This window comes from Paramisgurnus dabryanus, chromosome 19 (assembly GCF_030506205.2).
Source record: "Paramisgurnus dabryanus chromosome 19, PD_genome_1.1, whole genome shotgun sequence".
Taxonomy (NCBI): Eukaryota; Metazoa; Chordata; class Actinopteri; order Cypriniformes; family Cobitidae; genus Paramisgurnus; species Paramisgurnus dabryanus.
In genome coordinates, this window is record NC_133355.1 from 32176825 (window position 1) to 32201931 (window position 25107).

The 25107-nt window shown below is 37.5% G+C and overlaps 1 protein-coding gene across 1 annotated transcript; it reads right to left on the reverse strand.

The window, feature by feature from the left end:
* Positions 1 to 1698: 1698 nt before the first annotated feature.
* slc39a7 (solute carrier family 39 member 7) lies at positions 1699 to 22146 on the reverse strand. Its single transcript, XM_065290895.2, has 8 exons — positions 22019 to 22146; positions 20010 to 20476; positions 14306 to 14474; positions 10202 to 10291; positions 9978 to 10100; positions 3460 to 3558; positions 3171 to 3367; positions 1699 to 2988 (listed from the first exon to the last, which is right to left on the reverse strand). Exons 2-8 carry the CDS (start codon positions 20466 to 20468, stop codon positions 2734 to 2736), a joined length of 1392 nt encoding a protein of 463 aa, XP_065146967.1. The 5' UTR covers positions 20469 to 20476; positions 22019 to 22146; the 3' UTR covers positions 1699 to 2733.
* Positions 22147 to 25107: the final 2961 nt, after the last annotated feature.

Here is a 25107-nt window from a genome sequence, read left to right on the forward strand (position 1 = left end):
ATAGATGGTACTACTGCAAATCTTCTGTTCATTTGCTGTAAAAATAATTATCTGTAGGACTGTAATCATAAATGACCCCAGAAAGCCAATCTGCACCGAAGTCTTTTGCTAACAGTGGGTATATATTCATAGCACTATTAATCAGATTGGTGTTTTAATATCCTGTATGATCACATAGTGAATGATAAACCTGTCCATACATGCAGTGTAAATAATTTATGTGATGAAAATTAATTACCTATAAAGGTTTAATACCATGACAAATTTAATCTGATCAAATGAAAGTAGACATGAGTGAAATGAACTTACATTGAAATGGCCAAAAAACTAAAGAATAACCACATACATAGTTGTGTTCAAAAATAGCAGTATACTAATATACAAGTTTTCAATAGGGTAGAGATCAGGGGATTGAGCTGGGCACTCCATAACCTCAATCCTTTCTGTCTGAAAGCATGCTTTTGCCTTGCTGGTGTGTTTGGGGTTGTTGTCTTGTTGAAACACCCATTTAAGGGGCATTCCCTCTTCTGCAAAGGGCAACATACCATCTTCAAGTATTCTGATTTAAACAGATCCATGTTTCCTTCTATACAATAAATAGGCCCAAGAAAACATCCCAATACAATGAACTGTGTACTGTGGCTTGAATTCAGTACCCGGGAGGCGCCTGAGGTTCTGTTGATACATACTAGACCCTAAAAAACTATTTGACACAAACATGCTGCTTTACTGGGGCTCATTGCAAACAACTAAGCTTGAGTCAGATGTCTTCTGACCGTCACAGTATTAACAGATTATTTTAGATCATCTTTGACCTTTCTAGAGATGATGAAAGGCTGAATCTTTGCCATCCTGACTATTCATTGATCTGTTTTAAGAGTAGTTGCTTGTTTTCTTCTATTTGTTTCAGGTTTTTGTTGCCATTTTAAAGCATGTGAGATCATTTTAGCAGAGCATCCTAAACTTTGATGATTCATTTCTTTAAATGTTTTCCCCCTCAATTCAAAAATGTAATGAAATCAATTTGTTCCTGGGGAACAGCCTATTTTACTTAGAAATTCAGCAGCAGATATATTTTATAACAATGGGTGAAACATTTGCTTCCCCTCTTTTTAAACAAAGGACATAAAGGTTTTTGACAGAGTTAAAACATTTTCAAATTAAACTTCACACTGCTTTTATTTGGATAACCCCACTTTCAATTAATGAGTCTATAACTTAGAACAAGTAGTGTGGATATCACAACCAATGGCTCTATTGTTTTCTATTACACTGTAAGTAAATAATTTCCAATGCAGAAATTATTACTACTACTAATAAAAGTGGTTTATCAGGTTACAGATGTACAGATCTTTTTTAACACAACTTTATAAAAGATTAAGAGCTCGTATGACATGTTTTTTCTTTTGCTGTTCTAAAAATCATTCTGCTGTTGAATGACTGGAACAAAACCAACCAATCATAAAACGACCCAACTACATCATTTACCATGTTCCCATAAAATTTGTCACATACAAAAATTCTTCTCGCCTGTCTTGCTGTACTAAAACAGTTGTCTGCTATTTGCTGCTGTTGTTTATTTATTTGAATAAACTCACACAAGTTTAAAGGTACATAAAGCACATACACACCTGAGATAAAGCATTAACATTAAAGGTAAATATTGCTTTATACAAATTCAAAACTTTACAGAAATGATTATGGTTGTAATTAAGTTTTTTATTTATTATCAAAAAAGTAAACAATCATGTTTCCAGCATCAGCAGTGATCACGTGAATGTAGTTTGGAGTGTTTTTTTGTGTAACATATTTAAGTAGGAGAGACAATTAAGTAAATCACCACCATAAGACGCAAGAGGAACTGAACAGTGAGAAAGATCTGAACTGCTCTGACCAAAGACAAACTATCAACATGACTCTTATGCATTTCACTGTAGGCTTGAATTAACAGAGCTTAACTGTTTCACAAGAGGAGATGAAGTATTCAAGTATAAAATTATATTGAGCATACAGTATATTGTATAATATATTACTGTAACATCAGCCTGATTGCAGCTGTAATGTGTCAGATGAGTCCTGGCGAAGCTTGGTTTGATTATATTGAAAATCTGCAATGCTTTTGTTGGTCTTTGCTTTTCTGCATTTTCTTTGTTTCTATTTCATGTAAAGCTGCTTTGAAACAATGAACAACTGTGAAGATTTCACTTGAATTTCTTCGATTAGCCGGTTGACGTTTGTGTTTAATGAGGGCTGGAGCTGAACAGGATAGGACGCACACCCTGCCACCCTCAATCAACTCACCTTATATCAAACAGTTAAATGAATTCTTATTAAACAATCTATTGATGATCAAGCACAAATAGTTTATTTAAGTGCACAGCTACAAAGAAAAATGATGCATCATGGGAACAAAATGGTCATTGCTGTAATGATAACCCCCAAATTCTCTACCTGTCATAACCTGTACCAGCAGAAAAGACTGGGTCAGATTTTACAGCTGCTGGTCCCAGGGTAACATTCGGTCCTTTCATTTAAAATTACTAAGTGGCCCACTCGTTTTGGTCTCTGGGTAAAATAGTGATTTTTTTTACTTTCATTCATACAGTGACTTTGTCAGTCAGTCAGTCACAGATGTTTTTCTCTGCGTTCAACAGTAACATTCGCTCAAAAACAATCTTCTACTTCACTGTCTTTAAAAGCTCAGATCCCTGTCTCTATACTCTTCTCCTCCTTTCACTCATACTCTGCGATCAGCACCATCATTCCCACTCCAAACAGCAGGGCTGTAATCTCCAGCATGGACTGGCAGAAGCTAGAGCGTCCGACCAGCAACTCGGGCAGAACCGTGACGGTGGCGATATAAATGAAGCCTCCGGCCGTGAAGGGAAGAATCCAAGCCGTGGCCGCCGCACCCACCCCTTCAGCCAATAAAGAGCAGGCTGTTCCAGCTAATGCACCAATAGCAGTGAGAAGCTGCAGACACATGGCCTGGTAAAATGAAGAAGTGAAAGTCAACATCAGTGTTATGAATGTACTAAAGGTTCCTATTACAGATGTTAAGGAGATGATAATACCAGCTGAAATCTCACACATCCTGCCAGACAATATTTTTAGATTCGGCTCTGTGATCACACAGCATTTTAACATTCAGCATGGACAGACGCGTGTACCTTTCTTTTGGTGCATCCTGATTGGACGAGAATAGCGAAGTCTCCGATCTCATGTGGAACCTCATGTAGAAGGATGGTGATTGTGGTCACGGCACCAACCGCCGGGTTGACCAGAAATGACGCACCAATTGCAAGACCGTCTGTAAAATTGTGCGTAAAATCTGCGGCCAGGTTCAGATAGCCAGACACTTTAATATCTGCAGAGAGAGAGTGAAAGAGAGGGAGAGAGAGTTGTGCATGAAAGTAAAACAAAACAAATCACATGTTCGTCATCTGTACTTCTTCATACCAGAAGTCTTTTCTGTCTTCTTATTAGAGCGAACCTTTGTGCCCGTCTTCTCATCTGTCTTAATCTCTTTTCCATCACTGTCTTTTGCTTTTGAAGGAGCTGAAAAAATAAAAACCATTATTTATTATTAAACAACCTTAAACCCTTAATTTGAAGTTGATACTGTAACATTAAAGTTACTTCATTAAAAGGATCTGGTTTTATTGCACGTGATGAAAGAATGCTGCCAAAACATTTTTATTATTATGTTAATATGTTTTTATTGTGCTACTTAGCTGTATTTTTTAATTATAAACATTTAAATCAAAACAAACCAAAATACGTAAATCAAAATACGTGATTTTTTTATGCTTAAAAACGGAGTTATCTCGTATTGGAACCAAACTCTTTATATGTACAAACATGCAGTCAGACCAAATGTTTCTCTATAGAAATAATGCATGGGCCGGTATGAGATTCTGGTGGTATGATAACCGTAAGCAAAAATACCATGGTGTTGCGGTATTGCTATTGTAACACTAAAATGTGTTATTTTTAAATGTCTACGTATAAAAACAAACTTTTCAACTGGACACAATACATTTTTTTAAGCAACATACAATATTTATGCCAGTTAAAAATAAAGCCTTTAAATGATAATATTCTTTCAAAAATATGTATTAAAATGTAAACATGAATTCAATTACATTATTTAATTCATTTTGTGTAAACACAGTTCATACCATGAAAACGGTATCACCGAAATTTTTTGTGGTTTTGAAACCTTGACTTTTAAAACCTCTGTTTACCTTGAAACCGGTAACCGGCCCATGCCTAATAGAAATCAGATGTGACATCTGCAGCTCTTTGCCTCTTCCTAAATGTGTTACTGTACTATAAGAAAACGGCAAATAGACCAGCAGTGCGTGCTTTATTGATTTTAAATGCACGCAATAGGTTTATTATGGATTGCTTAAGACATGACATGGTGTCTTTTTTGTGCAACGCTACTTATCTACAGTAAAGGGCGAGTTATGAATTTAAAGTTAAGATAGAGGCATAGAGAGAGAGAGAGAGAGAGAGAAAGAGAGAGCATACACTTAGGAAAGGTCTGCTGATGCGTAATATTTGTCCCTGCAGCCTGTATAAGCATAGTGTCTTTGTAGCTATGCAAGCACTTTGTTGTTATTAATATTATTTTCTAAACTATTATGGTGTTTGCTGGTTTTCTATTGTACAGGGACATCCATGTGGCCAGTTCAACCAAATGTGTGACCTTACGCTGTGGACGGCAGCTTTTGGCATCACAAATACATGACCGTACTGCTCAAGCAGTTAAAAGCATTCCTGAGAAGCTTCACACATATGGACCCTGGTACAAGGAAAAAACACAACTAAATAAACTTGTCAACATTTGAAGTGAATCAAAAAAGTGCATCAAGAACAGGTAGTCTTAAAAATGTAAAGACAACTTTTATGAAAAGTTATAATTAGGGCTGTGTATCGGGAAGAATCACGCGATACGTTACGATTCACGATACATGCATTGCTGTGCAACGCATGCCATGCTGTCAGGTGAGGTGATATATTGGGATATTTCCTATTTTTGAAATAAAATATAGGATATAACTTTAGAAAAGCTGTCATTGAGAACACACCAACCTATGCTAGTACTTTCTGTTACTGATTTAGTTCAGAGACAAGAAGAATGCTATCTAGTGGTCGATGTAAACTCTAGGGCTGTGACGGTTGTCATAACCATCGCAACATCGCGGTGGTGAAGTGTAACCCATGGTGGTTTGCACTTCACAAACTGTGAGAAAAGTCCAATCTCACCTAACAAGATATCTTCAGGTTTGTGTGAACGCAAACGGCCAGCAGACTCGTTAATGTGCTATTTGGGGGTGGAACAATGATGCAAGATATAATAAAGAATAAAATATCAATGGGTCTCATTCATGAAACACGAGCATAACAAATTTTTGTGTAAATAGTTCGTAAAGTCCTTTTGGCGTACATTTTCGTATGTGCGTATTTTCCAAATGGTAGTTGGTACGAAAGAAATCTACACCTGCTCCCAGCCACGCGTAAATGGTGCGTTTAACATCCGAACGTTTTGCTCATCAAGAAGGCTGTATTTTAATTCACCATAATCATGTACATATTACACAGCATTTTGTAAAAAATATTATACAGTAATTATATACGTTTTTTCTTTTAACTTAAGCTCCAGTAATAGCATCTGCAAACGGAACACTTTAATCAAATAAATTATTGATTTCAATAGGGCTGGGCAAACGAAATTGTTAAGGAAATTGTTTCCTATAAAATGGCCAAAATCAGGCATAACACATTTACGATGGCTAATATATAGATTTGGCAGAGCGCTGCGCAAAAGGCGTATTTTCAGAGACGCGCAGACTTACTTGCCGAGAATGAAGACTGGTTAATGAGTTGTTTCAGGCTACCCAGACCAGTTATTTTGTGAAAGTTAAATCTGCTCAAATGTAAACTGCTTGTGTATTTTCTGTAAAATTATATTTTTTTATTTTTGAATAAGATTTTTTTGAAGTTAACTAATTCGTTTTTTGCAGTCAAGTTTCAGTTCGATTAACAGATGAAATGTCATTAACAGCATCTGTAATGTGCTGCCAAGCTTCCTTTTTTTTAGGACCTGAGACGCCACTATGTATGCTTGAAAATAAAATTTGACTTTTTGAATTAACTTCTGATAATAAAACTTCAATTTCTGCATCTGATAAATTTTTCTTTTTCATTTGCTTTTAAGAAGACATGTTGAAATCCTTCGTTTGGTGTCATAATATGATGCCCATATACAGTTTTCAGTCGGAATTTAATGGGCAGTATTTATGGTAATTGAGAATAAGCGTGCACGCATGTCCCATGAACGATTGATAGGAATTCATTAACACATACACACATTTAACTATCAAATCTGACGTTTACGAAGTATTTGTGAATCAGGAGGAGAGTTTTCGGGAAGGTCTGTTTACGTGCAAATCACTCACATATTTACTCATATATTTACGAATCTTTCATGAATGAGACCCAATGTGCGCTACCAGTACACCATCAGAACACATTTTCAGCTTGGCTGGAAACATTATAGCCCCAATAAGGTTCCCTACTTGAACCTTCTGTTGTTTCGCGGATGGAAATGCTACAATAAACACACACATAGGCGCTGATCCTGTAGGTGCTACGGGGCTCGATTCGAGCACCCACTGAAATGGCCAAGCACATATGCTCAATTGCTTCACATTTCTTGTCTGAAACCACATGGAAATTGTGACCGCACCACTTTTCTCCTTTTCAAAGCACTTGGACACTTCAGAGAAGTGCTGGGGGTAAGGTATTACAAGTAACGTGCATTATGTAATAATATTACTTTTCTGAAGTAACAAGAAAGGAAATGCATTACTTCATAAATGTACACATTAATATTGGAGTTATTTTTTAAAAAACATAATGCAAGTTACTTTTTAGTTTAATTAATTTGTTAAAAAACCTGAATTAAACGTCTAAGCAGGAACCGCATGAGTCAGAAACGGAGATGGAAGGCCAGAACTTGACATTTGACATTTTTTGTGATGGAAATATGCAATTACTGAATGCAGAATTTCTCAGTCATAAAAGACATCTGCAAGGCCTGAAAGAGGTCAAGCCTCAGCCAAGTAAGAAAAAGTAACTTAAAAGTAACGCAAGTAATACTTTTCATGAAAAGTTACCAAGTAATGCAATTAGTTACCATTTTTTGGGGAGTAACTTAAAGGTGAAGTTTGTAAATTTTAGGAGGATCTCTTGACAGAAATGCAATATAATATGCATTAGAGATCGACCGATACTCATTTTTTAAAACCGATAACAAATATTTGGATGCTTATGTGCCCGATAACCGATATGCTGAACCGATTTTTATTTACGGTTATACTTCTGATTTTGACATAAATACTACAACACTACTGAACTGACCAAACCCTTATAATAATAATAATAATCATCATAATCACTCCCTCTTTGCATACAAAGTCATAAATAGAGGGGTCTGAAAGAGTGAAGAATAATATTAATTTAATGAATAATGTAGAAACTATATTCCCAATACATGGACCATTCAAACACCCCTATCATTTTGTCAGAAATGAACTGATCCAAAGTTTGCGCTTGCGGTTGCCAGGTAACGGAGCGGGAGAGAGAGAAAAGTACAGCGGAGTTGGCTGCATATTCTACATAGTTTATAGAGTAAAACTAAACAGGTGGATTAAGTGCCTTTTTTGGGATATAATATCTTTGTCTTGACCAGCAACCTGTAGCCTTCAGCAATCCAACCAATAGTTAGCAAAGAGATTTTACAAATATTATCACTGACTGGAATACTACATTCAGGAAAGTAACAATCAAAACGGCTTATATATCATTGAATTTCTTAACTGGCAATGTTATTTGATGTCAGAATAATGAATATTTTGTTGTTATAGCTTATGAAATGGCTGTTGACAGTGCTGTTTATCTATGCATTTACTCACGCATTAACTGTATCAAACTGTGACCGCTTGCGGAGGTAATAAATAATTAATTAATATCCACAGACATTTATTTAGATATTTTAGCAAAATAATGTTTATCTGGCAAATGTTAATATGGTTAATCTTGTTAAAAGTTAGCTACATGTGGTGGATGTGCTTCAGACTTCAACCCCGGTAACTTAAGTGAACAGCAATATGAACGTGATTTTATGATGCTAATGATAAGCATAAATAAAAGAAAAACTAATTTAATTTAGCGTTTTTAATTTCACAAAGCATAAACTCATGGTTGTTTTATTCATGCAAAGCTACGTCGTTATTGGGACCGGATTTTATGGATCAGCGTGACGTGAGTTCATCTCTATTCTTGGACAAGCTGCATACATTGCTTTTAATATATCAACTTATTTAACATAACATACATTAATGCACAGATGAGATGTGTTATAAATGCCTCATATGCAAAGTAAGTATACTCAAAGACCTTTTAATGAAGTCGCGTCGCCTTCATATTTGCTGTGCACGTTGTTGCTGCTGTGAGCTCCTCTCCTCAGATACGTTCAGCGCGCAATACTCTTGTTTATCGGTCAATCCGATATTACAAAACCGATATCCGATCATCGGAAAATGCGCAAATATCGGTGAAAATATCGGAAAACAGATATATATCGGTCGATCTCTAATATGCATAACTATATTTGCAGTGGTGAATAAAGACCTTTTTTAATGAACCGTTATGTTTGTATTACCTTAGCCGTTTCTATCTACATACACCCTTGGTCCCCTTACATGGAAGTCGCCATTTTACGCCACAATGTATCTACAGTTGCCCTAAATGGACAAACCGCTCTATAGAACTTGTCTCTGATGACAACATGTTTGTCCTGTGCAGGATACCGAACCAACTTTATTTGTTTTGAAAGTGAGGGATGAGCGGTGAACTGAGCCACTGGTTGCAATTCACAACTTCACCGCTAGATGCCGCTAAAATCTACACACTGCACCTTTAATATTGTAATGCATTACTTTTAAAAGTAACTTTTCCTAACACAGCTCCAGAGCGCCTGCCGTTGATAAGTAACCTAAGCATTGCTTGATGTTGTGACTAGCACTCACTGGCGGAAAAAGAAATCGGCGCCTATGAACACGCACATTTGTTGAAAAATAAATATTTGATCCTCTTTTACATTTTTCAAAATACATGTATGTGAGAAAAAGTGGCGTCTGCACCTAATGTCTATATTGTATGCCCGGTGCGTAACTCCAAGGGAAATGAGTATAATGGTAGAAAAGAGACCGCACTCAGGGACTGAATCAAATACAAAAACTGTATTAAAATACTGAATCGTGTTCACAGGCCATAACAAACACAAGGATAAACGTTTCGGGCTTAGCCCATCATCAGTGTCACAACTTCGAAACACGTCATAAGGCGCTAATGCCTCTTATAGGTTCCTACACCAATCACTCCGTATGTGAAAAAGAATACACCCATGATCATTACTGGCAATCAACCATTGGCTATAGTCGTGAATATATTAAGTAAGCTTGTCCAATAGAACATCCTATCAATCCCAACCATGATAAAATGTACTACGAGAGACAAAAATATAATAAACTTCAAGAAAACAAATTTAGTTTTCTTGAAGTTTATTATATTTTTGTCTCTCGTAGTACATTTTATCATGATTTCAAAATACATGTATCCATTATATTTAAGCTTATATGCATCAAAGCACGTGCATGCCAACACACACATTCTATAACCACCGCTGTGAATTGGTTCATTATCACCAATCACAGCCCTAGTAAACAAAACAAAAATGCCATGAATGATTTTTTTATATCTAAAAAAAAAAGTATATTGCAATTATTATTATTGAACTGATACAAAAAAATTATTGCGACACTCACATGTATCGATATTTTCTTAGACCTCTATGTTTGATCGACTTTAAATGTTGACTAGTCTAGTTTATTTATCACACTTACCATGAGAGTGAGAGTGAGAATGTCCTCCCTTCAAAAGACGAACAAATTTCTCAACCACGAGAAATGCAACAATGCCGCCTAGTACCCACAAACCCACAGACATCATGTGACCATGGGCAGCACCTGTGACACACAGAAAAGATGCTTGGACACTACAAACAAGTACTTGTGATTACTACACTCAGATGCTCTTAAACCATATTTTAGGACAGCTTATCACCTACCATGGGAATGACCATGTGACTCCCCACTGTCTTGTGAGTGACCATGTGACTCCTCGGCGCCGTGTGATTCGCCGTGGTGAGAATGAGGTTCTGTGGTGGGAAAACCAAAAAATAAAATAGTATGAAAATAAGGAGATAAGATGATGAGGCCTGTCGCATAAATATATACATAATTTGAAAAAATGCCCATACCTCATTTGAACACTTGAATTTGAATTTGAACACTCTTTTGATTGCCACTATGGAATTTGCTGTGCCAGCTGGCCAAGCATATGATACTGTGTGTTTTAAAGGTGCCATTTGTAATAATTGAGGTAAAAGATTTTAAAAAATTAGTTACACGCATCAAAAGAATGAGAAGAAATAAGGGCAAAGATGTCATTAAAAAAATGACAAGGTATAGTGCTGCAGAAATATCAATCTGAATTAGCATGCTAAATTACTAGCTACAGCCCGACTGGTGTTGTAATACCAGTTTCGACCATGGGAGGCGGTTTGCGGGCCACGCACATAACCGCCAGCCAAACTGCAATACACGAATAAGTCGCATGTGTGGGAGTACAGCCCTCTACTACTACCGCTGCGTCCGAAAACTAAGGCAGCTGACTTGTTGATTTAAGATTTATGAATGCAGCTAAGAGAAATGCAATTCGGACAGCCATGGATTCGGACATGCCTTGATGCCTTCCTGCCTTGCAATAGGGGTTTCGGATGTATTTCAGTTCAGGGAAGAGAGCGGAAGAATGGCTAAAGCAAGAGACATTTACCACTACCACAAACATTTGCTGCAGGGAACAACGCGCTCGGAATCACAAATAAAATATGATAAATAAAGTAACCGAACCAGAGTAAATACTGGCACTGCTTTTCATCGCTGGAGACAACTAATGGACATGAAAGAAATGAGGTTCGACTCCGAAATGACAACTTTTCTTTTCGATTGGTAAGTAAGATGCTGTTAGTATTTCGCTAGAAGTTCACTTATAATAGGCATTGCCATAACCTATGCTCAGCTTGTACATGAACTACGGCTTTGTGCAGTAAATGTGGCTCCATCTGAAAGCAGCTGATGGCGATTAACTTTTAACCAATAAACCGGCTTCACTGACGAGAAGCGCAATGACTATCGCATGCAAATTATTGCGCATCCTTAGCTGTTAACGTTTAATAGTTAGCTCTACCCACGGATCCGATCCGGTTTTCACCCGTTATCTACCAAGCTGATGCTAAAATGTAACATTAGCTAAGAAGCTTGAAATGTCTTCGATTATAATGAACACCAAATGGACGCACGAAACGTAGCGGAAAACATTGCAATTTTAATGAGACCGAATGTTTTTTTTGTGACTAATGATAACTTAGTTGCTAATGTAAATCAAACTTGATATATGCTGCTGAATTTGCAGCTGCTAAATTAAAATAGACCAACTCACTTTTCTGGAGGTATACTGCCCCCGTCTGTTTGGCGTGTGGAGTATGAATTGATTTTTTTTTGGGCGGACATGTTAAATGGTCCCTTTAACATGTGAATAGATTTGCTCCATTTCACGTGGAATGAAACACCCGGCATAAGAGGAAAAGGCAGAGGTCGGAATGTTGCCTCAGACAAAACATGGAACCAGGAGACAAAAACCTGTAGTAGTGCCCTTAGTGCTTAATGCTTGACTCATGCTTTCTGAGCTTTTTATTCTCCATGTCATTAGTAGACATTGGCTACAAGTTTGTTTTTGTATTCGGCCCGACTCACTTTTCCAAAGTGTTTTTCAAATAACACTTACCAAAGTGAAATTACTGAACATAAACATGAGAGCCTGATAAAAAAATCTAATTTACAAGAAAACATGTCAGACTTACAGTAATATTACTAATTTCAGTGCATTTGTTTAGTATTGTTGTAATAGGCTACACGTGTTAAAGCAGTGGTGTCTTCAGAAGTGCCTTCCAAACACATCTGTCCAGCAGCATGCAAATCCTATTTTAAATGCCTTAAGCTGGGTACACGCCACAAGATATTTGGGTTGAATTTGGGCCAATTTTCATGTAGCGTTAATTAAATAAGTAATTAATTAAGATTTTAGTGCGGTGGACGGTATTATCACATTGTTAAATTGCATTACAAAACAGGTTGAAAAGTTAAGCTAAAACTTGTCCAATTGTACTCACTGTTGCAGTAAAACATTGTTCTTAACATAAAGAGACAAATGCATGTAACATGAAATTCATGGCTTGATATTATAAATGGTCATAATTTACTGAAACATCACTTAATTATAATGACCTGTCAGTGTCAGCAGAAAAATAGTACTATTATACATGTTTTGTTTCCGGAGAGCAAGCAGTAGGATAGCTAATATAGCATAATAGACATTAAAAAAACAGCACTGTGCAGAAAGATGGGGTTGCGTTCCATGCGTTATTTGGGCATCTTAGTTGGGGGATAAATAGTTGGCAGCGCTCCTCCTTCTGCTATTCTTCTCCATGCAAGACTGTTTAGTTCAGAGTGAGTGTGCTTATGACATTTATGCAGCCTACACGCAGTGTAATTTTTAAACGGTTAAAGGAAATGATAATGCACATTCTTCCTCACAATATTGTGAAGTACCCACAATAAGACGGTCTAGGATTAAAAAGGTTATTTCAAGTTTTAAAAGTGTACTAAAAGGGTTTATATTATAACGGGGACACGCGCCACACGGCCGAAATGAGAAAGACGTGGTCCGGACCGTCACTGTCTGGAGGATAACTAGCCAGTTGATAAAAGATCTCGGAGAATAGCATAGACGCGCTTCACACCGCAAGCGTGCACGCGTACCACACGGCCGAAATGAGATAAAGACGTGTTCAGTCATGTCTGGAGGATAGCCAGTTGATAAAACATGTGTCCGTGAGAACTGTGGGATGTCAATTTATGCAATTTCTCATATTCGATGATTGTTTAAATTAATGATCAATCAATTGAATAATAATTTAGTGTAATAGTGCGATAAGCATTAACAGCAGTGGCATATAGCCAATGACATAAAAGTGTGCGTAAAATGGCCAGCTTCCTCACGCGAATTAAAATATTTTTTTTGTCTAAATAACATGCTAGTGGGGCTGTAAAGTAAGTCAATGTAGTTATTGTTTTGATAAAAATTGTCAATTTAATCTCGTAATGAAATTAATGACTAATAGACACAGTATAACTCCGCCTCATATGAGCACTCTTAACAGTCGCATAAAAAGACAGTGGGTCCATGAAAAAATAAAAGTTTCATTATCATCAAGTGTTATTTTTCTAATTGTTCACCTCGCTTTCAGAGTCGATACACGTTTTGTTGTAATTATATCCAGGCAGCACACAAATGGGACTTTTCCCGTTGTCACCTCAGCTTAGACCTGCGGTGTACTTTCAGCAAAGATGCTTATATTATGAAGATTTCAACCTTCCATTAGAAAACCTGCAACATTGTTTAGCGTGTAGCGCATCAGCCACTCAATAATGATGATCAAGGATATATGTTGCGGGCGTTCAGAGTGTAACGACAGTCATTTACAGTTTACATTTTAGTTTCTTGCCAGAATTTAAGATTACTTTTGAATCTGTTTATTAAAATACGGCTTTTTGTCGCCTTCCCTGTGTATAGCAGCGTTGCTATGCTAATTTTGCAGGCTTCCCTGAAGAGGGTCTTTGCTTTCAGTATCCTAACCATATTTGCATTTTCTGTATCGGACCCTTTCAGATCCACTGCGGATGCCATTTTCTTGCGTTAGCAGCCAGCCTCGTCTCGCATGATGTTAAAAAGCCCAGGTGTGTGTTTGGCATCGAGCATCATTCTGATCATGGCTAGTTTAACTTCTGTGCGCTTGTTTTATTTTTTTTACCGGCTGTATGTGCTTTGAGCAGGTGCCGCACACACGTGCTTGCTTTTTCTATAATCGTTAAGTTTTAATGATTTATTTAGAAGATCGGTTAACTGTCGATTAATTAATCGAAGATCGGTTAATTGTTGATTGATTAATCGAAGAGCAGTTAATTGCCGATTAATTAATTGAAGATCGGTTTATTGTTAACATCCCTAATTTTAAGTGATCAGGTCAATGTGACAGGACATCAAGACTCACCTAGAGCATGAGGGATGAGATGAAGGAAGGCATCACCCAGCAAACCTCCAGATGCAAAGCTCAAGAGCACTTTAAGGAGGTTCTGGTGCTGATCAGTGTTGGATTCCACTGGGATGAGGAAGAGGATTAGGAAGGGTGCTGCACTGATCAACAAAGTCGCTCCAACTGCCTGAAACCAGTTCAGAGGAGAGTTAAAAAGATACCAAATAAAAAGAGAGCCGATAGAGTCCCTATTTCAGAAAAGAACAAACAGAAACCCCCTGACCCCAGAAATCTACCAAACAATTGCTAAGTGTCTTCTGTGTAGGGCTGTGGAAAAATATTGATACTGGCTTACCATTGAGATTATTTTTTCATGATACTAAACTTAATATTGCAGCCTCTAGTTTTAATATATTTTGGTGCAGCGTTCCTAAATAGACGGCCTGTTGGCCACACCTGGTCCCTAGGCACAAATATCATTGTCAAGGGTTGCAACTAGGGCTGTCACAATAATGAAATTTGGCTGACGGTTAATTGACTAATAAATTGTGACGGTTATGACGATGCTTGTTCATGAAATCATTTTCACACATTGTGATTATTTAAATTAAATATTTTGCGAGTTTTACCTAGCAGTTAATATTAATAAACATAACACATATTTAAAAGAAATTATTTAATGAATATATCTTTAGAAATCTCAAAATTCTTCATAAGAAATAAACACAATAAAGTGTCTGAAAAATAACTAAAAATAAAAATGCAATCAAAATAAACTGACTATTGCAGAACAGGCTTTAAATAGTAGCCAAACATGTCTGTTGTGGCTGCAAAAAAATTAATTCCTTACAGAATAGCATCCTTTCACTTCCCTAAATTTGGAATTGCTGTTTTGGAAATGTATATTTTACCTGAAAGTTTATACTGCGACAATCACATGCGATTTATTGACTTGCATATCTACTAGGCACGTGTCGAGTCACTGCAAAGGCACGAATGGCGCAGAACGTGCAAATTGAGCGTTGCCGTGGAAAACGTGCAAGTTGAAAAATCAGAACTTTGGCGAATTTCCGCGCCGCGTTAACCGCAGGACCTTGCTGTAGTAGTGACTTGAATACAGGAAGCGAGCGGAGTCTCAGCAGAGTCGCAGAACCCCCTCCCATGATGCAAATTTCCACATGAATGTCTCGAATTACTAGAATTTCACACGCGAATGAAGCGAGTAAACTCAAAATGTTCAAACGTCCAACTTCGCGCAAATAGCGTGTTTTTGCCACCTCTACCACTGCTGGTGTGAATGCACCATAAGATCAAACAGACCTTATATGTTTGAGCCTGTACCAGATGAAGATACAGATTTTGAGGAACAATCAATTATTCAGAGATTGTTAATGGATATTTCTGAGTGGTATGTTAGCTCTATATGATCACGGCTGTAATTAGGCCAGAGGCATAGGGCCGCAGGCTGAGTAGAGGAGGCAATGACAGCAGTGATGATTAAGAGCTATATTACATGACTCTGAGAGCAATATTGCTTTTATACAACACTTTTACATGACTCTGAGAGCAATATTGCTCTTTGACACTTTGACTTTCTTTAAAAAGAAAACTAGAAAGTCATCAAAAGCCTCTTTGGTGAGGAACTACTTTCTTCCGCCATGGACTTGAAGCTCAGAATGACAGGTAACTCTTGCAGCCGTTTGTTTTCAATGTCAGAACTTAATAGATGTAATAGCTGTTTCTCAATATTGCTGTTTCTGTGTCAGTGTAGTTTTAAAATTAGTTATACGATAATATATATGTATAATATTCAAATGTGCAGTTGATTAGTAAAGATAGCGCCTATTCAAACATTTGCTTAGAAAAAAATCGGACTTGTGAGTTCCAGGCGCGACCAGCCTCAGTGTTCGCTTAACTTGCGTTTTAATATTCACGTTACCATAAAATCAATTGTCCAAATGTAGTGAGCCAGTTTCCTTACCAGTGCCCGAGCCCCTGTATAGTGGGTTAATTCCAAGATGCATTTTTGCTCCCTTTCAAGGGCACTTTGGGAAGGGAACGCAAGTAAACAGACGCTCCAGTTTGTGCAATAGAATATGTGAGTTAGCAGTGTTGTGTGTAACGCGTTACAAAGTAACGCGTTACAGTAACGTAACTACTTTTTTGAGAAAAAAGTAGTGTAACGCGTTACTACTGAAAATTTGGTAACGTAACGTAGTTCATTTTCCAATTCAGCGCAATGTTACTTTTGGTAAGATTTGACAGCGACACTGCCATCTGCGCGCTTGCGCAAAAGTCACAAGGTCCACACACATGACAGAGGCTCTTATCAGTCTGCAAAGAAATCATGGCAAGCAAGAAGCAGCTGACGCTAACTTTTGAGGGATGGAGGCATCTTAATTTTAATCAATGTTTTATCAACCAATTGCCTGATTTTAATAAATAAGAAATAAATTAAAGAAAACGATTCAGCTTCATATTTATGTTTAAATGAAATAATTTTTTTTAAACATAAATATAAAACTAAATCGTTTTCTTTTATTTATTTCTTATTTATCAAATTCAAGCAATTGGTTGATAAAACATTGATTGAAATTAAGATACAATTAATACAAAACGAAATTCACTTTAGAGAAAGGTTTCTACGAAAACAAACATAATAAAGTGGTCAAAATCATGTCTACCCACTATAAATCTATAATTTCATTATTTTACTAACCCAACTAACTCATCTGGGCTTTCCGATAGGTTGCACGTAAGGGGAAAAGTATAGCTTTCTACCCCTTGAGAAGAGTTCTGCACTTTTAAACTTAAAAAAAATATATCTCTTAACAAAAAAAACTTTTTTTCTTCTATTTTAAAGCGGTAATTTCGTTATTTTACTAACCTCACTAATGACTCCTCCACTTTCCAAAAGATTGCACGTAGATATCTGTGTATATGTGCCATCACGCGTCTTCAGCACCGCGGGGAGCAGCCAGCACTCCAATGTGCAGCTTATTAATACCAGACAAAGTTGGTATTTTTGTCCAGAAACATTGAAATTTATACATAGTCCGTGTAACGTAATTTAAATCCCGCGTCTTGGCCTTATTGTTTTTTCTTGTTCTTGACGTTCGCTGAATTCTGGGTTTATATTTTAAACTGCCGCTCCAGTGCAGTATAGCCACAAAGCTATTTAACAATGAGCACAATCTCCCGAGACACTACAACATGCTACTAATAATTCATTAATAAGAGCTGTTTTCTTGTACACAATTAAATATTTTAAGTTAAATGTACAGTGTTAAAACATGTAAAAAATACAAGATTTTAACAATGTCAAGATCAAATGCCTGAGTAACAGGGTATTGTGTGTATGTGTTCGTGTGTTTGTGTGCGTTTCCAAAATATTTTCAAAATAAAGAAAAACAAGACAAAGCTGTGCAGTTTGTTTCTGTGTAAGTTATGAACAAAATGATTGGAACACAATTGTGATTCTGTGATTCTAAAGGGCACCAGGTGAAATCTTGCCTAGGGCAGCAAATTGGCCAGGGCCGGCCCTGCACCATCCAGTGCACTAGTGGAAAGGCTGTTCAGCCTGGTAGGTCTTGTGCTTACCCCCAGAAGAAACAGACTTTCAGATAAATTTATTTTGAGACATATGACTCATTTTGAGGTTACCATGTTGTTCCTAAGGAACTTATTGATACTTTTTTTATAATAAAGAGCACAAAAGAAATACCTTTTATGTCCTCCACAGTATAACTTTATTTAGGCCTACACATTTAGAAACAGATATTGAGTTCTGCCCAATGTCAGGCAACATAAAAGTAACGTAAAAGTAACGAGTAACGTAAAAAGTTACTTTCCAAAGTCGGTAACTAAGTAAAGTAATGGATTACTTTTTTAAAAAGTAACGAGTAACGAGCAAACACTCATTTTTTAAAGTAACTTCCCCAACACTGTGAGTGAGTGACCATCCGCTCTGTTGGCAGCTTTTTCCAGCCACAGATATGCGAGTGACCGTACGGCTCAAGCCAAAAAATATTGAACCAGTGTTCCCGCTACATGCATTCTGCCGTGGTGGGCCACCACACATGTGGTTGTAAACATCAAATGAAATCTCGCCGGATGAGCACTGTTTTATCACAATTATTCACCAAAACCTAACCCTAAACACAACATTTCATGGGATTTAGGCATATTAAGGGGCCAGTCACACCAAAAGCGTTTATGGCAGTTGCAGGCACCTATTTTGAATGATATTCTATGGGCAGGGAGCGTTTGCGCGTTGTTTATGCGCGCCGAGCGCCTTGCGGTTTTTGCCGCCGGCCGCAGCACGCGCCTTTGAAGGAACGCTGAGGGCGGAGAAGCGTCCAACGTCATTCGCGCCTTTCCATTGTTCAATCGAATGAGGGGAGAGGCGGGCCTTACGTTGTGGTGAGGGACGTTTACAGTTGCTTTGAAGAACCGGACTACACCCGTTCACTCTCTCCTGCGTGTTTAGGGCTGGGTATTGTTTAAAATCTTTCGATCCGGTGCCAATTTCGATACCTCTGTTTCGATGCCGGTTCCTAACGATACTTTTTCCCGATACCATGTTTTAAAATCCATTGAAACATTAACAAAAATACATTAAACACATAACTTTTATTTTTCACCTTAATTAAAACAAATTCCTGTAACACTTCTCACTCAGGGTACATTTGCGATTTTTAAAATGAGTAGAAAATGCGTTCAATGTCATTTCATTCAAGTGAAATTAGCAAACCAGTTAAATGGAATTTTAGTTTGTTTTAAATAACGAGCCAGGCTTTGGGCTGCGCGTGTGCGTCAAGTTTAAACCATAGACTGTAAAAATAGGTTTAAACGCATCGTCCATTTTGTGAGACGAGGGCATGAAGGCTTTGCGATGCGGAGAGACAGGCGTGAGTATTTCATAAGCATTGAGAGACACAAGCTGCGCGCGTGGGTCAAGTTTAAACACCTTGTCGAAACTGTTGTGGGAGACGCGCGCGCAAAGCCTTGCCATGCGGAACCAGGCGCGAGTAAATCAAGCAGAGACACAGGCTGTGCGCGTGCTTTAAATTGAAACCCCTCGTCACTTTAGGAGAAGCGCCGTTTTGGTTGATGTGCCTTTCACAGAGACAACACGCCATGCTTGCGCTAACTTTATTGGTAAGACTGTCACAAAGACTTTCTTATGATATTGTATCCTTTCTACACTTGTGTTGGGTGACTGCGAGGTGGACTGCGAGTATTTTCAGAAATCCTCCCCGTCACGTGGTGGTGGACATCCAATCGCCGGCGCTTTAGGTCCTTACACACAAGTACAGGCTCACAGACACAGCCGCTTTTGGAATCGAAATTTGGCATCGAAAGATAAATCATTTTTCGATACTCAAAGTATCGAAGTTTTTCATTCGATACCATAAAAGTATCGACGTTCGGTACCCAGCCCTATGCGTGTTTGTGCACCTCTCATCCTCAAAGGTCAGAGCAAGCGCCCTCTTTTTAAAGTTTCTGCTAATCTGACAGTTAACAGCAAAATAGCGCTCAAGCTTCAATATTTGATTAACAAGAAAGCTGACTGGGTGGTTGCTTAGCAATATAAAAAGCCGCGTCGCACTGCTCTTTTTAAAAAAAGGCAGTGCGTGGCGCCTTGCGTTTCAAAGCATTTAAAGCGCGATTGGTGAGATTAGCCCCTAAATCTGAACATTCATCTACAAACAGCTTTTACCTGCATCCAGAGTTCGACCAGGTCGCGTTTTCCTCCCTCTGCTTCTCTTTTTACACGCTCTGCACTGTGATCGTGGCCGTGTCCATGTTCGTGTCCGTGGCCATGTTTGTGACCATGTTCATGACCGTGTTTGTGGCCATGGCCATGTTCGTGACCATGTTCATGACCGTGTTCGTGGCCATGTTCATGACCGTGATCGTGGCCGTGTTCATGACCGTGATCGTGCCCATGGTGCTCCTCTTCGGCAAAAGGCAGATTAGCTTCAGCGCTCCATTTGCTCGCTCCGTGGTGCATCTTTACCCCACCGTGCGAGTGTCCGTGGCAACCACCTTCACCGTGGGAGTGTCCATGATGATGTTGACCATGTGCATGTTCATGGGAGTAAACATATGCTTGCTGGCCCACGAAGATCATAGCAATGACCAAACTCTGTAACCAAAGTGTGCGAAAGGACCACATTCCACCTACTGAGAAAAGAAAACACAAAATGATCAAACATAAACAACACAAATATACTAGGAATCTCATTTCATAATGAACATTTTTCATTTTACCTCAGGTTTTAAGGTTAACACGTGAACATACTTATTTATGATAAGTGTGCATTTCATTATAGATATCCCCTGAGGCTGACAAACGATTTAATATAATATATTAATGTTCCTCAATCACTCATACAAACTGCATGAACAGTCCCGTTTTTATGGTGTTTTGTTTTCCACAAACGCAGAACAACAAAAGGACGAAAACATTTAGAAAGGTTTTGTCCCCATTTTTTTTTTTTTTTTTTTTTGCTATAACAAATAAGATTTAAATGATATTTTGACCATTGAACTAGGAAATGTCCCCGCTTTTGGTTTTACAAAATCTGGTCACCCTAATAAGAAATTGTGTACATGTCTCATGAGAAAAGAAAACCAAAACAAGACTAACTATCATTACATTTAAATACGAATGTGTTTAAACTTACACTTATGTTGGCATGTGGTTTATGGGGACAATTCCATAGACGTAATGCATTTTATATTGTACAAAGTGTATATCCTATTACCCTTACCCCAACCCCAACCATCACAAAAACCAGTTGGCAGTCTTTGATTTATGAAAAAGTACCATTTAGTATGTTTTTAAGCCATTCAGTTTATGCATTTTTATAGCACAGTAAACATGTCATACACTATTCATCTCCCATAACCCCCCCCCCACACACACACACATCTATCACTATATTTACAGTAGGGGTGTAACGATATATCGTGCTAGTCTTGTTATGCTTCTCAATTAATATTGGTGGAATGTCGCTACATTCAAACGCCAGGGGACGCACTCATGCAGAAACTCCATATGCCCCGCAAACGAAGAACCATTTTACAGAGGCAGCTCCAGGAAATGTGTAAGCATATTTATATCGCTGTTCTTCAAACATTTACAGACATTTTTATCATAATAAAGACTATTGGATTATGATTATATTTGACGAGTGTTGCTTTTTCAAATGCATGTTATAAACGACTCAAACTAACAGTGATTTCAGATTGATAAGGACTTATTTAACAGTAGTTAGTAGATGAAATGGTTATATATAATATCGTCACTGCGATTCATAATCTATAACAGGCAGGTATTATAGTGTGTATCGCGAAATATCGTCACGCCCCTGATTTACATTCATACATGTGTCACACGACTTTATCCAAAGTGATTTTACAGTAACTTACAGTCGAGCTTTACATTGATCAGTATGTGTTATGAGAATCAACCCCTGATCTTAGCGTTACAAACAAAAAGCTATACTAACAGAGCTAACAGTTAAGTTACATAAAAAGCTATTGAAATCACACGAGCTCCTTCAGTGAGCCTCTGCAGCTCCGACGTTTATAATAAACACATTTGGTAAAAACAGTGCCATTCAAACACTACAGTAAAAAAAGATCATTACATTTAAGCAACAATAAACGTATCACATGTACAGCTGAATACACGCCATACGTGCACTATATCACACTCACCAATCTGATAACGTTATATGTACCAAAACAGATGTTAAATATTGCTTTTTATCAGTCGTCGATGCCGTAAAGATCAGCAGATCCTGTTCACACTCAAACCTACGTGGCGTTTAGTCAACGCACTGAAATCCCGCGAGAGATCAGACCGGTACGTTAAAAATGGACCTAGCGATGAAATCACGCGATATTACAATAACGCTTCCGGCCGGACGTATTGTAAAACAAAAGTATTAGCAATTCAAAGATGAGAAAAGCAAAACAAATATAACAACGACAGAGACATAAATAAAAGAACAAAAGAGATAGGAGGAATGAAATATAAATTAGTGTTGACACGTTTGGAGAATGACACCTAATGAAGTCACTTTACTGAAGAAAAAAAATACTGCAAACGTTTATTACTTTAAAAGCCTCAGGCAATTGAATCAGTGTAATAAATTGCTGATATTTTTAGGACACTAAAACTAAGGTTTTTAAGTTTTAATAATTGAACCTTTGCATGAAATTTATTGAACAATATAACTAGATTCATTATATAAAATGTCCTTTTTTTAGAATAATCAAAGCCCAGGACTACATATTTCCAATAAAATTTACATTAATTGTACATTTTTAATCCTAATAAATCTCTCAGTTTTTTTCTCCAAAGCATTTTAGCAAATAGACATTTTTTTCTGTAATATTTGTTCAATCTCTTTTACTTTGTTGATTATTAAGAAATGATGTGGAAACATCATTGCAGTTTTCAGCAGAAGTAACCTGCATTTATCACAGACTGTACTGTAATAATAATAATAATAAGGGACTGATCTGTGTAATACTGTACCGTGTGCAACATCACAAGTTTTACTACAGTACTAGAGAAGAAAAAATATATTTCACATAGTAACCTGTATGTTTAAGAAAAGTAAAGAAAGCCTGTGCACATAATATTTGCAGCATCTGTAAATCCAAAGCAATTGCATTTAATTAGGAATAGAAACACATATAAGATATAAATGCTGCTATAACTAAATTTGTTAAATGACTTAAGGATAAAACAGCTGACTATAATAAAATAATAATAATTTTATACTATTTAATAGGGCTCAACAGAAAGGACTGCCCGGTGGCCCGGGGCAAGCGTGTTAGACGTTCGGGCCAGTAAAAAGTATTGTCACTTGCCCGATCGGGCCAGTGCTTCACCCTCACCAATATATTTTCATCAATGTATAGTACTTAAGATCTTGGAAGCAGACATTTACTTGGGTAAAACACAACGAAAGAAACAATGCAATATTTTGCACAATTTGCTGTCAGTTTACAGGTAAAGCAGAAAAGTTGGGAGCCTTTTTTCATTGGACAGTGTCTGTTGTATACAATTATATTTGACTCTTGAATTATTATTTTTAAATATGTGACACTGACATTTTTTTATTGGGGCCAGTAACAATGTTGGCAGGGCAAGTGAAAACCAATTCTCAAATTGTGTCACTTGTGCACATAAAAAAGCAGTTTCTTATTTCTTTGAACAAGTTTCAAATGCTTTGGGACATCCATGCAAATGATTATGTACATTTCTTTGTTGTTTTCTACATTATCAATTGCTTATGTCATGTTGATCAAAATGTATTATAATGGGTCTCTGTTGAATAGTCTCACCCCCTACAACAGTGAGTACGTTTACATGCACAGAATAAGCGGATAACTATCAAAAATCTGCTTATTACAGAAAACTGTTTTCATGCGTTTACATGCAAATCAATAAAACGGCTATGCAGACAAATGCGTTTACATGGGACTTGAAGACTTATAAGTTTTCTCGCAGGCAGTGACGTCACCACCTGTAGTACACAATAGTCGTTCAAAAAGTCAACGCCATATCTGTCTTAAGCTGTACTGTTGTATCTCTTCTTGTGTGTGCAGAACCTGTAAATGTAACATGAGCTTCTATTTTAACAGTTTCTCTGCCAACTGCTTTTGTCGAGCGGAGACTTTTATGCGTTACTTTGCGCTTACTTCCGCGTGTGACGTTTTATCTTTCATACTCGGAGACATGCGCACATGGACAAAACTGTAAGTAAGCCGGTTAAGGTGTTTAAATGCCACGCAAAATCAGCGTAATGAGCAAAAAACTACCTGTGCCGATCGGTTTTTGGTTACGCCGTTTATGAGCTTTCCCCGATTAAAGAAAACAGTTTTACGCGTATACATGACCCCAGGTGAATCCGTGTATCGTTCGTTTAATCAATTTTTCAAATTAAAATTAAAAACAAAAAAGTACTTGTTTTTTCCATTATTTAATTCCTGAACCAAAATGCAAAACCGAAAAACGACTCGTTTTCCGATTTTCAGATTGTGCGCTCATATCAAAAATACAAAAACCTAATAACGAGATTAGACAACTTTTAATTTAGATTTTTTATTTACACAAATTGACATGACCCGGTAGTTAATTATAGTGGCGGTCCTAGTAGTGTTTGTGACCCAGTGGCAGGCAGGATCTTCACACACCCGCAATAAAAAAAAACATAGGACAGTGGATTTTTTCGCAGTAACAGCTTTACTATGGCCGCATTAGAGCCACATGTTTATTTAATTAAAGACTTATTCGCGAGTGGCAAAACACATGCACAGATTTCCACCCATTTGCAGCGAATGGGTGTCCAGCGATGCTCCGAAATGAGCGTTAGAAGATTCTGTTTTCAACCAACCCAGTCTCACCCCATTTCGTCAATATTTGACGACACTTGACCATTCGTCATATGTTGACGTGAAGGGTATACCTTTCGCGTCATTTTTTGACGAACTGGGGACTTCAATACTATTACGTCCGTTGCATTCTCTTTCCTATTTTATTACCATTTGCGCGTCGGTTTAGGGTTAGATTTACATAATGACATCCCTACCCAAACCTAACTCTAACCCCAACGCCAGGTGACAACTGTTTAATTTCGCGTACACTGTTTAATTTCGCGTACACTGTTTAATTTTGCGTAATCTAACCCTAAACCGACGCGCAAATGGTAATAAAATAGGAAAGAGAATGCAACGGACGTAATAGTATTGAAGTCCCCAGTTCGTCAAAAAATGACGCGAAAGGTATACCC